Below are 12,980 nucleotides of genomic sequence, written 5' to 3' on the forward strand. Positions count from 1 at the left end.
CAACAGACCAATTTTGTGTCTTGCATGCTCCTGCACTCACCCTTTCTCACAGAGAGGGAGAGGGAGAAGGAGAGGCAGAGGGAGCCTAGAGAAGAGCAAGGGCATTCAAACAACGTTGCTACTGAAAAAAAAAATACTTGGGAAATTATAGCCTTAATCTCATTCTCACAATCATAGGACAGAAGAGGGAAAGTAATTTTTCTCAGGGTATACTGACTGATCACCTTTTAGTGATCCAGACTCTTCAGAGTCATGGTACATTCTTCAAAACTTGTCAATGCCTTGCGACATTACAATGTGAGAAATTCTACTCTTCCTCACAGAATTTCTCAGATGCTTCTAGACTCTCCAGAAGAACTTTGTAGGATGGTATTTGCTGTTCTTTTTCTAACACTGACATAGCATATATCTACTAAGGAACACAAAAGGTAAACCAGGATATAGCAGTTAAAGATATACTGTATGGAGCATTCAGCTGTTCTACAGAAAGCTCATGGTGCTGCCACTCTTTTGTGTGGCTGTATAGGATTTCAAAACAGAAATAATAGAGAGCTGAAGATGTAAACCCTGGCTGTTAGTGAAGCCTTAGGAATTTACCAGACCCCTGGAAGCTTGGACTGTAACTGACTCCATAAACAAGGAAATATCAATTGCAAACATCTAATCTGGCTAGCAGCTAAATTAGATGCTTTAAGATTCACATGCAAAACTTTAAGTACTCAGTGTGCTAACCTCTCAGAGATTACAACAGTTCTGCACAGATGGGGAGCTGGATCATGGTTCTCCATCACCTCAACTGTCTTTGTGTTATCAAAAGTTTTAATGATACAATTTTTCATGCAAAAGATGACAGCATTGTATCCTCACTGACTGGACAAAACAATCTCTGTTTTAATGACTTAAATTAATACAGACACAAAAGTAGAAACTTGACGAAGTTGCCAATTCAAAAGGAAAAAAAATGAAATGCTTTTAAAACTATTATTTGATGTTTTCTGCATGTGCTTACAACAATACCAAGTAGCACCAACAGTGTTCTGAACTTGGCTCTATAAGCTGTTATTGTATATTTCTGCGAGTAAAATTAAAATTATCATAAATTGTAAACCTTTGCTTCACAAYTAAATAAAATGTGAATATTTAATAGAATGTTCTCAAAGAAATACTCTAGACAGAAAAATACTTCCTCGAACCAAAGGACACTGATGATTGTCTAAGCACACATGTAACTTTAAGCATAAAACAACAATGACTGAAGTCAGATTATTCACATTTTCTAAATTATATAGTTTAAAATTCCTTAGTGAAATGAAGCCTATGTAAATTAATCCGGAAACAAACTTTTTCCATCCACACAGAATATTAAAAAAATTTGTAGACATTTTAAGAGTTAAAATAATTTTTAAGAGACCTATTTTCATGTAAAACAAAAAAAAAACTCAAAAAATATGCAATATGGTAGCAGACCACAAAACGGAGCACAAGAAAAAATATCTTACAAGAACATTTATTTAATTACAAAAAAAATTGTTAGAATGGTTTTACACTACTCCAAATTTATTCTCTAGTAAGGTCTATCCTGTTGAAAAGTGTACACTTGACAAGGGATGATTTCCAAAATCGGTAACTCTGTTGTTCAAACTAGTCTATTAAAAACAAGCAAGCTGTGTTTAGTCTGATATATTTATTATTATCTTTAATAATAAAGATAGAATTRAGATTGTAGCTCCACTTCCACATGAAATAGAATACGTCTTATGCAGGTCTAAATGTAGTACAAGTATGCTTTTTATCAGTGGAGAAAACTCTAGGGGAAAAAGGTTCACTTGTAAAAAGCTATTACCTTATGCATTTGATGCATGCCTTCCTGTGGATAATCAGTAGGCCCCATTGTCGGCACTGGGTGCGGGACACTGGGTGGACCAGGACTTGGCCCCATCATGCTGTGTACTGAGCCAGGAGACGGCCCTGGTCCTGGGCTAGGTCCTAGAATCGGTCCAGGTGAAGGTCCTGGTCCAGGGGAAGGACCAGGATGAGGCATGGCACCAGGGTCTGTAGGCGTGGACATCTATTTTCTGTCTCCTTTTCAATAAGCAGAATCGCTCTAATAACAAAACAAAATGAAAACAGAATTTCTATGTGACATTAGGGGCATTGAAAAAAATACTTAATGAAGAAAATCTGCTGGTAAGCATTATACACACACACACACACACACACACACACACACACACGCAAGCTCTCATCAGCAGAAAATGCCTAAGTGATCCCTAACATGATATATTAGTATGCCCATCCTTCAAAAAGCTGCCTAGAAGGTTCAAGGAACTTGATAGTTCAGTCAGTTTCTGGATGTTTATGTATCATCCACATAAGAAAAGTTTCTAGGCTAAGAGAAGTGTCTACCAGGGAATATGAATTCAGCTGAATTGAAATCATCAAATTACATTACAAAGAGTAAAGCACAGAACACCTAAGGCACATAAGACTGTTCCGCATCTCTGAGCGGACATGCTTGTTCTGAAATCTCTCCCTAATTCATCAGATACAGTGCAATTCTTATTTATAAAACACATAGTGAGAGAGCAGAAAAAGTATTAAAAATCATTCTAAAACTATTTCATGACTTTTTAAAAAATATTTAACTTAAGACCTCTCTGGTTATCTCTGTATGCAATCACAATATCAAACGAAACAGACAACAGAAAAGACAACAGATTGCTTTGGACTGAACCCAGTTGTAACTTACTTGAGGGGTTCTGCTGATGTCACAAGCCACAAGAATGCAGCTCAAGTGACTTACAAAATGGTATGAGCTCAGAAAATGAATTATAGACCTTCACTTGCTAGAAAACTACCTTTTGCTATTTTTTGTTTCTGTGTTCCTAAAAGAACAGATTGAGGCAGACTTGAAACATTCTTCTTCTCCAACTTTCCAAGAACTTTCACTGGTGTCTAACATTGGGAACTTTTAGTTTGCTAATGCCTGTGTATTGTACCATCGTGACAGAGTTGCCATGCTTTTACAGAAGTGATGATTAGCTGCTATCAACAAAACCAGTCACGTTGCCTGGTACTCCCCACTTCCTAGCAGCACCATTTTGATGCGCTTGATCACACAATGATCTCATTATCTGAGGAGTCAAATCAGCAGATAAGTAACCTTGTTTAAAAAAAATGCTCATTTCAATTTCTAAATTGCTTTCCTTTAAGGACACGGGAGTCTTGGTGCTAGCATAAGAAAGCAAGTAGAATCTCAGTGCTAGCCCAAGAAAGCAAGTAAGTTCCCCACATCCAGCCGTAGTTGACCATTAGATGGGCTTAGCCTACTTACTTTTTTTAAATTTACTTTGAGTGTAGTTTTATAATAAGGTTACCTGCCCTTGGGTACTTGTCCCATAACAATAAAACCAATAGAAAGAAAACCAAGTATTTTACAGAACTGTTCTATTCTGCAATATTTTGATAGTACATTTTAAGACCTAGGAGATCTCCCTAACCCATCTTCTCTCCTTACAGGACTTTCAGCAGAAGATAGTGTTCCACTTTCAACTTACGGGTTTATCATTATCCATAGTTACCAGTAGTTCCTTTCTGGTGYGAGGGACTAGTGTAAACCCTGCTATGAGACAACTTGTACAAACCCACATTACAACCCTGCCAGTATCCTGGCTAGCCAAAGTCAAACTAAGAAAGCAATGCTCAAAAAAAAACAAAGCACCCTCCCAAGATTCCTACCAAACAAAAAAAGAAGTCCATTTGCAAGACATGATAGGGAAAAGAAAAAGTGTATTGGTGCTTTCTGCTGGTAATTCGGCAATTTAAATTTTACAGAACTGATGATCCTTTTTCTTCCACAAGCAAACGAGTATTTAGCAATTAGAACCAATACAGCAGACAAAATGCTACCAAAATGCTTATTAATTCCCTCATTATGCTTTATTAGTTGCTTACTCTCCTCTGATTCAAGACAACAAACTAGCACAAGGGCTATTTAAATCATTTAAAATAAAATATTCTCACCCAAAATAAACTACCTTGAGATCCTATTTCCTTGCAAGGTAAGGCAGGGCGGTACCTTTGAAGTTTCTCTGTTCAAGACATAAGACAACAACAAGCACTTGAGTAACTAATTAGTCCCTCATAATCCCACAACATCACCACAAAAAGAATCATGTTTTAAAAATTATCACAACTGCATATATCATACCATGATATATGCAATTTCACTGTATGAAGGACAACAGATATTTCCACAGAGCAAAGAATTTTTATGAGAGATGATTCCTACATTGCAAAATACAGGAGTGCGCTAAGACTGCACCCTTATAGCTGAATCCCTCTGTATGCTGGAAGCTAAATTCAGTCAGTTTAACAAGGTAGAACCTAACACCAATACCATTATCATGAAAAATGTATACAGAGTTGTTACACCATCAATTTTTAAGTAAAACAATTACTATCAGTGCACAATACCACATAATGTCATATTTTACAAAATACTTTTGCCTACATCTGTCTAACAAAAAGGTTATCAAAATCTCTCATTCCATGCACCTTTATTTCAAACTTAACTTACGGTTCTCATAAAAGTTTATTGGTCTCAGTTTCCACGCTCCTGGTTGCAATTTTGTTTATATACACACATTAAAAAGTTCCAGTAAGCAAATTATAAAGATTTAATATTCTTTTTAATGGATTAGTAAGTGCCCAAGCTGTAAAAAACAATCACTACCAGAGCGGAATGCTTCACTCCTTATTCCAGATAAAGTCCTTTCATTTTGTTTTTGTTCAGAAGAGAAATTCACCCAATCTTATGAGAAGATAATATTGTGAATCTTCTTAGATAGATGTGTATTAACAGATTCTATTTGTCAAAAAACAGTTTTCATGAAAACAAAAGGAATAAGACCTATATTCAAGGGAATATAAAATATTGGAAAATATTACCTGAACACCTGTGCACAGGTCCTGCCCAAGAACACCAAGATATTTAAAGAGAGGAGGTGGTTTTCTCTGGTAAAAGGGAAAAACAGCTACTGCCATAAACTAAAACACATTATACATGACCCTCTCAACTCAGGATCTGTTTGCAGAACCGCTAAAAAGCTTTTGACTTAGTTTTTATTTGATAAGATTGAGATTCTACAAAAAGCCTGTATAAATTAGGCAATTGATTCTAATCAAAATTTAATAAGCACTAGATACCCAATTCCTTTAGTCTCTTACAAAAATCTCACCGAAGTCAAAGCAAAAATCTGCCAATAGACACCAGATGCAACAGTGGCCAGTGCCTAACACTCACATAGCTTAGGTAAATTCTGGTGCATATATTCAGATAAACAATATTAACCAGATCTCTGCAAAAGTCAGATGTTTGGAGTACTGATTTACTGAGTACCTATTCAGAGTCACGAAAAAAAGTGTAAACACTTACAACATTTGTAATGAATTGGATTGTAATGAAGTGAGAAAAAAAATTTCCATCACATTGCCCCCAAATGATGCTGCTGCTGACCCAGATCCTCAAAAGTATTACATACTGTCTAACTGTTTCTCAAGTGTCCAGTCCCACAATTTCCTCACAACTCTCACAGGAGTATTCACGTGACTTCGAAAAAGAGACAGCTTTTAACTGTAAAACCAGAACATTGCCTAGATTAACATACATCAGCATCACCAGATTTATTCCATTAACAGCCTCAAATAGCAGGCCAGATCCTTTTCTCTTAGCTTTGAACACAGAGATTCCTGCTATGTACCATCCGTTATTTTTTCCTTTTTCTGCCACCTCAGATGAAGGTAGCTCTTTCTGCCAGACAGAACATGTATTCAAATCTAACCATTTCTATATTTTGAGCCCATGCCAAAGAACAAGCAGGGATTGAATCAGTTGCGGTGAATCATGCAGTTCTTCCTGTGGTCTCAGAAATTTTCTCCCACCTCTTCTGGACATATCAGAGCTTAGACAGAAAAAAAAAACTATCAGTGCCAAGGTGACTTAGCCAGATACAAAGATAAAAGGAGCCTCAATACCAAGAGCTAAAGAGAAAGATCTAGCATCTGGCCAAAATGCTCAACTATTTCTGGATGAAAGGATTCAGAATTGTGAGTATCTACATTACAAAAAACTTTGAGAATGGTATGAGGACAAGGATAATCCTTAAGCACAAATGTTCTGCACTTTCATTTATACACACTCAGAAAGCTTTGTAGACGCAGCTGTTTTATTGTACAGTGAGGTTGCTCAGTATTTTGGTGCACACAGCATCCAAGCATATTGCACATACCTTGGTATAAAGCTGCTACAAACCCCAGAGTAACATAGGCATGGATTTCCTTCAGATGAGAAAAAGTATAGTAGATCTAAAACTAAAACAGAAAAGGCAAGAAACTACCATCACTACTTTGGAATTCAAGGCCAGCTGGACACCCCAACAGATCCAGAGATTGTGAATTGCTTTGGCATACAGTAGTTAGACTGAGTCTAGGAAGATGGAGTAGTGAGTATTTGTAATTTCTTTAGCTGTGTCTCTTCATCATACAATGTAACTTCTGCCTTTTCCAGATTGAGTCAACCCAAACTGAGTCTCAGCCAGAGTGTTTTCAGCCAGATTCTCAGCTCTGGATAGACAATAGAAAGCAAGGAGAACTGCACCACTTAGATGATGAAAAGGCAATGCAGATCCAACCATTAGCCACATGCTATTATCACACTGCAAAGCAGACTACCTCTTCCTAAGTGTACCTCTACAGGAAAACAGTTAACCACAGTCCACTTTCCCCCTTCATTCCCAATTGGAATTATGAGTCACTGATAGTTTTGGAAAGATACATTATGAAAGCACAATATCCTGTTACTGCGAACAGGGTAACTCGAGATTTCCTTTCTTATGCTGCCATAGAAAGTGCAGTGATGTCATCAATGATTTGTGGTTTTTCCTTAATTTGCTAACAATCATAGAATCATAGAATGGTAAGGTTGGAAGGGACCTCGGGAGATCATCTAGTCCAACCCTCAGCATAGCCCATACAGGGATTGAACCCACGATCTTGGCATTAGCAGCACCACGCTCTAACCAACTGAGCTAAACCTGTCCCTGCAGGGGAACTAAATGAAAATGTGGGAAGTTTAAGAATTGACTGAATTGAAGAACTGATAATTAAACAAATAATTTAGAAAATTTATAAGCAAGTCAGTACTCTGTATTTCTCATGTATGTCTCATAGGACACTGCATATTAATATTTACTAGGACTTCACTATTGCCATTCCATCAAACAACAATTTAGTCAATTAACAGGTATATATGAAACAACATAAAATCAGCAAAGGAGAAGAGTCAAATTTTCAACTGACATAAAATAGTGTCGTTCAATTCACATAAAAGAATTAGAACACACTAACTGCTGAAGATGTGCCTTTACATACCCAGGTATTAACTTTATTGTAACTTCAAGATCACTTCTGCAAGGGAAATTGCAGTTTGTCATTCAAACCACAGAATCAGAAACACAGAACTTCAGTTGCATATGCAGATACTTCATACAAACAAGTCTGGACACTGTCTCACAGGTTTCTCCAGCCCTCTACCAAACACTGCTACCCTCCCCCACRGCACAGCTACCGGAAAGGATGTGTGCTTGCACCATACATTTCACTCTGGAGTCATGTAACGCAATCGCATGCTGAGACAGCTTACTTTAGGATAGTCCTAATATGAGAAACTAAAATCAGCACAAAGAAAACACTAGCTAAAAATCTGGGGTGGGATCTAAACCTGCCAGTCCAAGGGAAATCATCCCAAGTCAGAGTTCACAGAAGTTAGGCATAAGCTTTCTCATCAAAGTTTTCACCTAAGACGCTTAAGCACAGGCATGCAATCCCTTTGGATGGCTTTGCCTCAGAAGGCAGCAGCCTTTGGGAAAGGCTAGAGCTGACAGCTGGAGTTAGGAGGTTAGTGAACTGCTCTTCAACCCCACAACCATAATCATCACAGACAAGCTGTCAATGTCTAAAATCAAGTCCACGTTTGGATTAGCACTACTCAGCGCTACATGTGCAGATTCTACTGTACATTTAGGGGATACAAAACTGACTCATGAGAGTGCTGACTGGTTACGGATTAAGTTTCCATGCTGTGACCTTTTCTACAGGCATTAATCACAGTTATTGAATATCATCTTCACATTAGATTCTGAAAAACAAAACAAAAGCCATAATTAGAGGTGGGAAGAAGGAAAGAAATTCAGTGTATTGCTGGCAAGACTTGTCTTTACTTAGAGAAGGGAAGAGGAGGAAGAAACAAGAAGTTTGTTATTAATAAAAGTTACTTAAGACAAAATATCACTGAAGATAATACAATAGTATGATTTGCAGTACAATGAACTTATTTTTAACATTTTTCCTGAAGAAAAAAAAAAAACAATTCTCGTTCTGTGCTCATAGCCTAAAGCAAGACATAGAAAATTTTCTATGAAGAGGAGGCAGAAATAAAAATGTTTGTACACAAGAAGTGATGATTTTAAACACATCAGAAAAAAAACAGTTTTGAACCTCTCTGTCTTCTTATCCTGCTACATTCACAAACTACCACAAATGTTTTTAAGGAGGGCTTACTTCTTTCACTTATTCATATGCAATTGTTTTATCCTGTAAATATAGCATAAGCTTCTCCACGTTGCCATTTTCATGGCAAGTGATCTTTATGTCATAACTTCATATTTATTACTTCACTTCAGGATCAAACAGAAATGGAAAACTTAATTAATGAACTGCAAAAGATGTGGAGATCAAGGAAGCACTTTGTATACATGGAGATTTTCCACTATAGTAGAAAGAAATCCAAAATATAAGAACCATTTTAGTTAATGATTTGTAATAATAGTCTTATTCATATAAAAAAGGAAATCCTTCTGAAAAGAATCACTAGATCATAGAAATATTATTTATCAGGATCAAACAATATTATTAATCAGGATCATAATTAATTAAGATCAAATCCACAGGATTTGAAAAAGTGCATGTTTTTTGGCTACCGTGCACATTCTGACCCTAACTTCAAAGTCCAATAAAAACTGAAAAAATACACCTGCAGATATTAATTTCAGTTACATCTTTGTCAAAAACACATTTAATATAAAAATGCTAGCTAGAGCACCTTTTTCTTGTCAGTTTCAAGCCTCAGGTGTTGGCCAAAGCACTTTTCAAACTTGACAAGAAATGCTAACAGACCATTTTAGAAATGAACAAAAGATCTAAAACTGCACTGAAGACACTCTTGTGGTGCATAGTCCTGTGAAGCACTGCAGAACACCAGTCCTAAAGCTGACACAGAACTCATGAGAGAAATACTGTATTTAATGATGATGCTTCCTCACCTCTGTCAAGCTCACATGTGCTACAGGATATCCCTAACTGAACTTATTCTAAGATGCTCATTACCCATACAATCTTCTTGCCTACTGTTACTGATATATTACAACTGGACATAAAAACTTATCTCTAAGCCTATCCCTTTGGTACATCATCTTTTCCTCAGAGTAACAAAGGGACAAAAGAAACAGAAGTCAAGGAGAGTAATAGAGCAATTAGTTTCCCCAAAGAGAAAGTGTGCCTTTATTTGCATAACAATACACTAACTTGCACAGAGAAGGCTGCCCCACCTCTGAACAATTAAGGAGTATACCGCTAAAGGAATTAAATTGTGGCATAATGTTAATTTGTCTCAGTCTTAGTGACCATGGTTAAAATTAGGAAACACTTAAGAAATCTAAAAAAGCAGAAAAGAATACAAATCAAACAACGCAGTACTGACTGACATGGCATTGAGTGCCACGTCATTTTCTAACAAAAGTAGTACCTTTTTTACTTTTTTGTACTATTTTACTTAATATAGGAAAAGCTTTATGTGTGTGTGTATATACATATATATGAAATCTATTCAACTCAACTGATTAATTACTTACCTATCTAAAACATTCATCAAAGACATCTAAAAAGAACAGATTTCACCTAACGTTTGGCAGGTCTTAACATCAACAACAAACTGAACAGCAGGTATCAAGAAAAATCAATTCGGCATGATCTAGGCAGCTACACTGACACTCAGCCACGGCATTTACTTGATAACAACGTGTATTTCAGAAAGAAAGAAAAAAAATACAAAGGAAAGAGTTAAGAGCAGCAACTTTTTTTTCAGTCTTGTGCACTGTGTTGTCCCAAGAGGCTAAATACTCGGTTGGAGGGGTGGAGGGAGATCGGAAACTCCACTGCTCTCAAAGCGAGAGCCAGGCACGGCGGTTGGAAGGCACCATGTGTTTGAGGCTCTGGCGAACTTCGGTGCTGCCCCGGGAGAGGGCTCGAGCCCCCCGCCGCCGCCGCGCGACCGTTAACGGCCGCCGCGCGCGACTGTTAAAGCTTCCCCCGCCCCCGGGCGCCGCGCGCGGCTCTTCCGGCAGCGCCGGGCGACGCGTAGGCCTCAGCGGCGCGCCGGCGGCCGCCCGCCGCCTCCCTCCACCGGCGCAGCCAGCAGGGCCCGCGGCTCGCCCGCCCTTCTAGAAAGTTTTTCGCCCCCGCCGACAGGCTAGAAGCGCCCGCGCCGCGCCCTGCTCGCCCCCTCCTCGCCAAGCAGCGGTTCGGCCCCGCAGCTTCTACCTCGGCGGCGGGGGGCCGGCGGCAGGTGGGCTAGCGGCGGCGGGGGAAGGGCCCGGCGGCGGGGCTAGGCCGCCCGCCGCGCCGTGCGTCGCCGTGTCGCGCCGATCAAACGCGCCTCCGTGTGCGGCGGCGGTGACTTCCTGATTGCCCGCSGCCGCTCGCACACGCAGAGCGAAGGAAGGAAGGGGAAATCCGCCACACGGACGGCCTCCGCCGGCCGCCGCCGCCCGCAGCGGAGAACTTCTCCCGGCGCTGACCACGCCGCCGCAGACGCCCCCTTCCCAGCCGCCTGCCTCTAGCTGGGCGCCCGCGTGGGTGCGCGTCCTCCCGCCGCCCTGCTCGACCCCATCAGGAAAAAAAAAAAAAAAAAAAACGCGCACACCGGAAATAAAGTGTTTTTTTTTTTTTTGGCTTAGAAGGCGATTATAAAATTGCTAGCGCATGTTTTGTGCTTCTCCGCCTCGCGAGCCGGGCATGGTCCCTGCACCGGGGGAGAAGGGGGAGGGGGAAGCGCTATTTTGGGACGGGCACCGCGACACCTTTACAGAAGGAGCGACTGACGGATCGAGAAACCCAGGCCGAAAGGCGCCGAAGGGGAAGCAGCGTAGCGCTGCTGACAGGCAGCCGCGGATCGCCGCCTCCCGGCTGCCCTCGCCCCGCCGCGGCCCCGCTGCCTCCGGCCGCCACGCCGGGCTGTTGTTGTGCCCCTCGCTGCTTTTACCCGTTACGTCCCCGCACACACGCATGGAAATACGTGGATTATAAATACRCACAAACACACACATACACGGCGCGCTCCCCCACTGCCTCCTCTTCCTCCTGCTCTCTGCCTGTTAGTGCAGCTGACTCACAAGTCAGCGACCACGGATTTTTTTTTTTTTTCCTCCTTCTTCTTCCCTCCTCTCTCTCTCTCATTGGAGATTCGCGTTATGATTAGTCCAGAAATACTGGATCAAAACTTTCTTCTCTCCACCCACTGGAGAATATATTTTTTGGAAGGGATGGTGGACGTCGGAGGACAGGCAGAAGGTCGCATAATCACCCCTGGGGCCCAGTCGGGACTTATCTGTTTATTTGCTTGTATTCATGCGGGGAGGGAGAGGAGGTGCGTGCGCGTGGGATCAATAACAATAAAGGACCGTGAAAACATCAGACGGCGCAGGCTGAGAGCACGCGAGGGGCGCGACGGGGCTGGGGCAGAGAGAGGGAGCTGTAAGTTGCGCTCACCCTTCGGCGGGGCGGAGTGCCGTGCTGGATGTCGCCACTCTCCCGCTGCGTGAGCCACCCGGAGTCCGGCGCCGGAGCGAGGGGCTAGACGAGGAACATGACTTCACTGATGACAGCCATGCCCTCCTCTTCCGAAACGCCGGCCCCGCCCTGCCCGTCACGCAGGAAGCGCCGCTCCCATTGGCTCGCCGCCGCTGCAGCGCCCACCCCTCCCCGCGCCACAGGGGCGGTCCCATTGGGGCCTGGCGGCTGTCACTCAGCGGCAGGGTTGGGCGGGGGAAGGTAGGGGTATGCTGAGCTGAGCGGTGCGGCGCGGCGCGGCGCGGCGCGGCGGGGGGAACGGGAACGATCGGACGCCCCGTGGGGTGGGGGCTGCTGCCGCCGCGCCCGGCCGCCCCCTCCTTCCCCTCTCCCCTTTCCTAGCGCGGAGCGGAGCGGAGCGAGCCGCCGGGGGAGGGGGGTGAGGGAATGGGAGGGGGAGAGGGGGCGATTTGAGGCAGGTGAAGAAGGTGCTGGAACCGCCTTTGGGTGTGTGTATTATAATTACTGCCCTAGAGTAAAATTTCATATTAAGAGACGTCCTGGTATTAAAATAGCTGGTTACACACCTTGAAGTGGCGGTGTCTAAAATGAAGTTCCTCTGCAGAATTTAGCCACCAGCTGGAGTAATTGAAGACCTGAAGCAACGCCGGGAGCACTAGACGCTGTCTGTGTGTCATTAAGTGACAAGTGCTGTCTGCACGGCTGCACGGCATTTTTTTTTTTTTTTTGGTAGAACCAGGATCAATAATCACTCTGTTTTAATGATGCATATCCACTGCTAATTATTGCTGTTTTTTTTCAAGATGTTATCATTACCTTTTCCTGCTGGTTATGTAAAGTGAGTATCAAAATGTTGGAAGAGCAGTGTGTAAGAGAGAATCAATGCTGGAGAGTACTGAGTACCAGATAAAATAGCTTTTGGGTTTTTTTTAAGACTATATATTGAGTTTACCAGTGTGTATAGGAAAAGCACTTGGCAGCAAAATCAAATRGGGAAACAAATTCTAGTCTATATACAAATGCATACAAAATACCCAAATTAAAATAGTTTTAGG

The 12,980-nt window shown here is 41.7% G+C and overlaps 1 protein-coding gene across 7 annotated transcripts in view; it reads right to left on the bottom strand.

Moving 5' to 3' along the window:
• Positions 1-12,022, bottom strand: part of SMARCA2 (SWI/SNF related BAF chromatin remodeling complex subunit ATPase 2) — a 108,526-nt gene extending 96,504 nt beyond the window's left edge. For 2 of the 7 annotated variants that reach the window (XM_085311430.1, XM_085311425.1), the window contains exons 1-2: positions 11,884-12,022; positions 1,844-2,104 (exon numbers count right to left, since the gene is read on the bottom strand). In XM_085311430.1, coding sequence (XP_085167556.1) covers positions 1,844-2,068 — 225 coding nt within the window. In that variant the 5' untranslated portion in view covers positions 2,069-2,104; positions 11,884-12,022. Of the gene's footprint in view, positions 1-1,843; positions 2,105-4,023; positions 4,092-10,656; positions 10,808-11,883 lie in introns of those variants that run through there. The other 5 variants (XM_085311426.1, XM_085311428.1, XM_085311429.1 and 2 more) reach the window with 5 other exon arrangements.
• Between the last annotated feature and the right edge of the window lie 958 nt (positions 12,023-12,980).

The sequence above is a fragment of the Rhea americana genome, unplaced genomic scaffold (assembly GCF_003343005.1).
Source record: "Rhea americana isolate MKP2758 unplaced genomic scaffold, rheAme1 scaffold_340, whole genome shotgun sequence".
NCBI lineage: Eukaryota > Metazoa > Chordata > Aves > Rheiformes > Rheidae > Rhea > Rhea americana.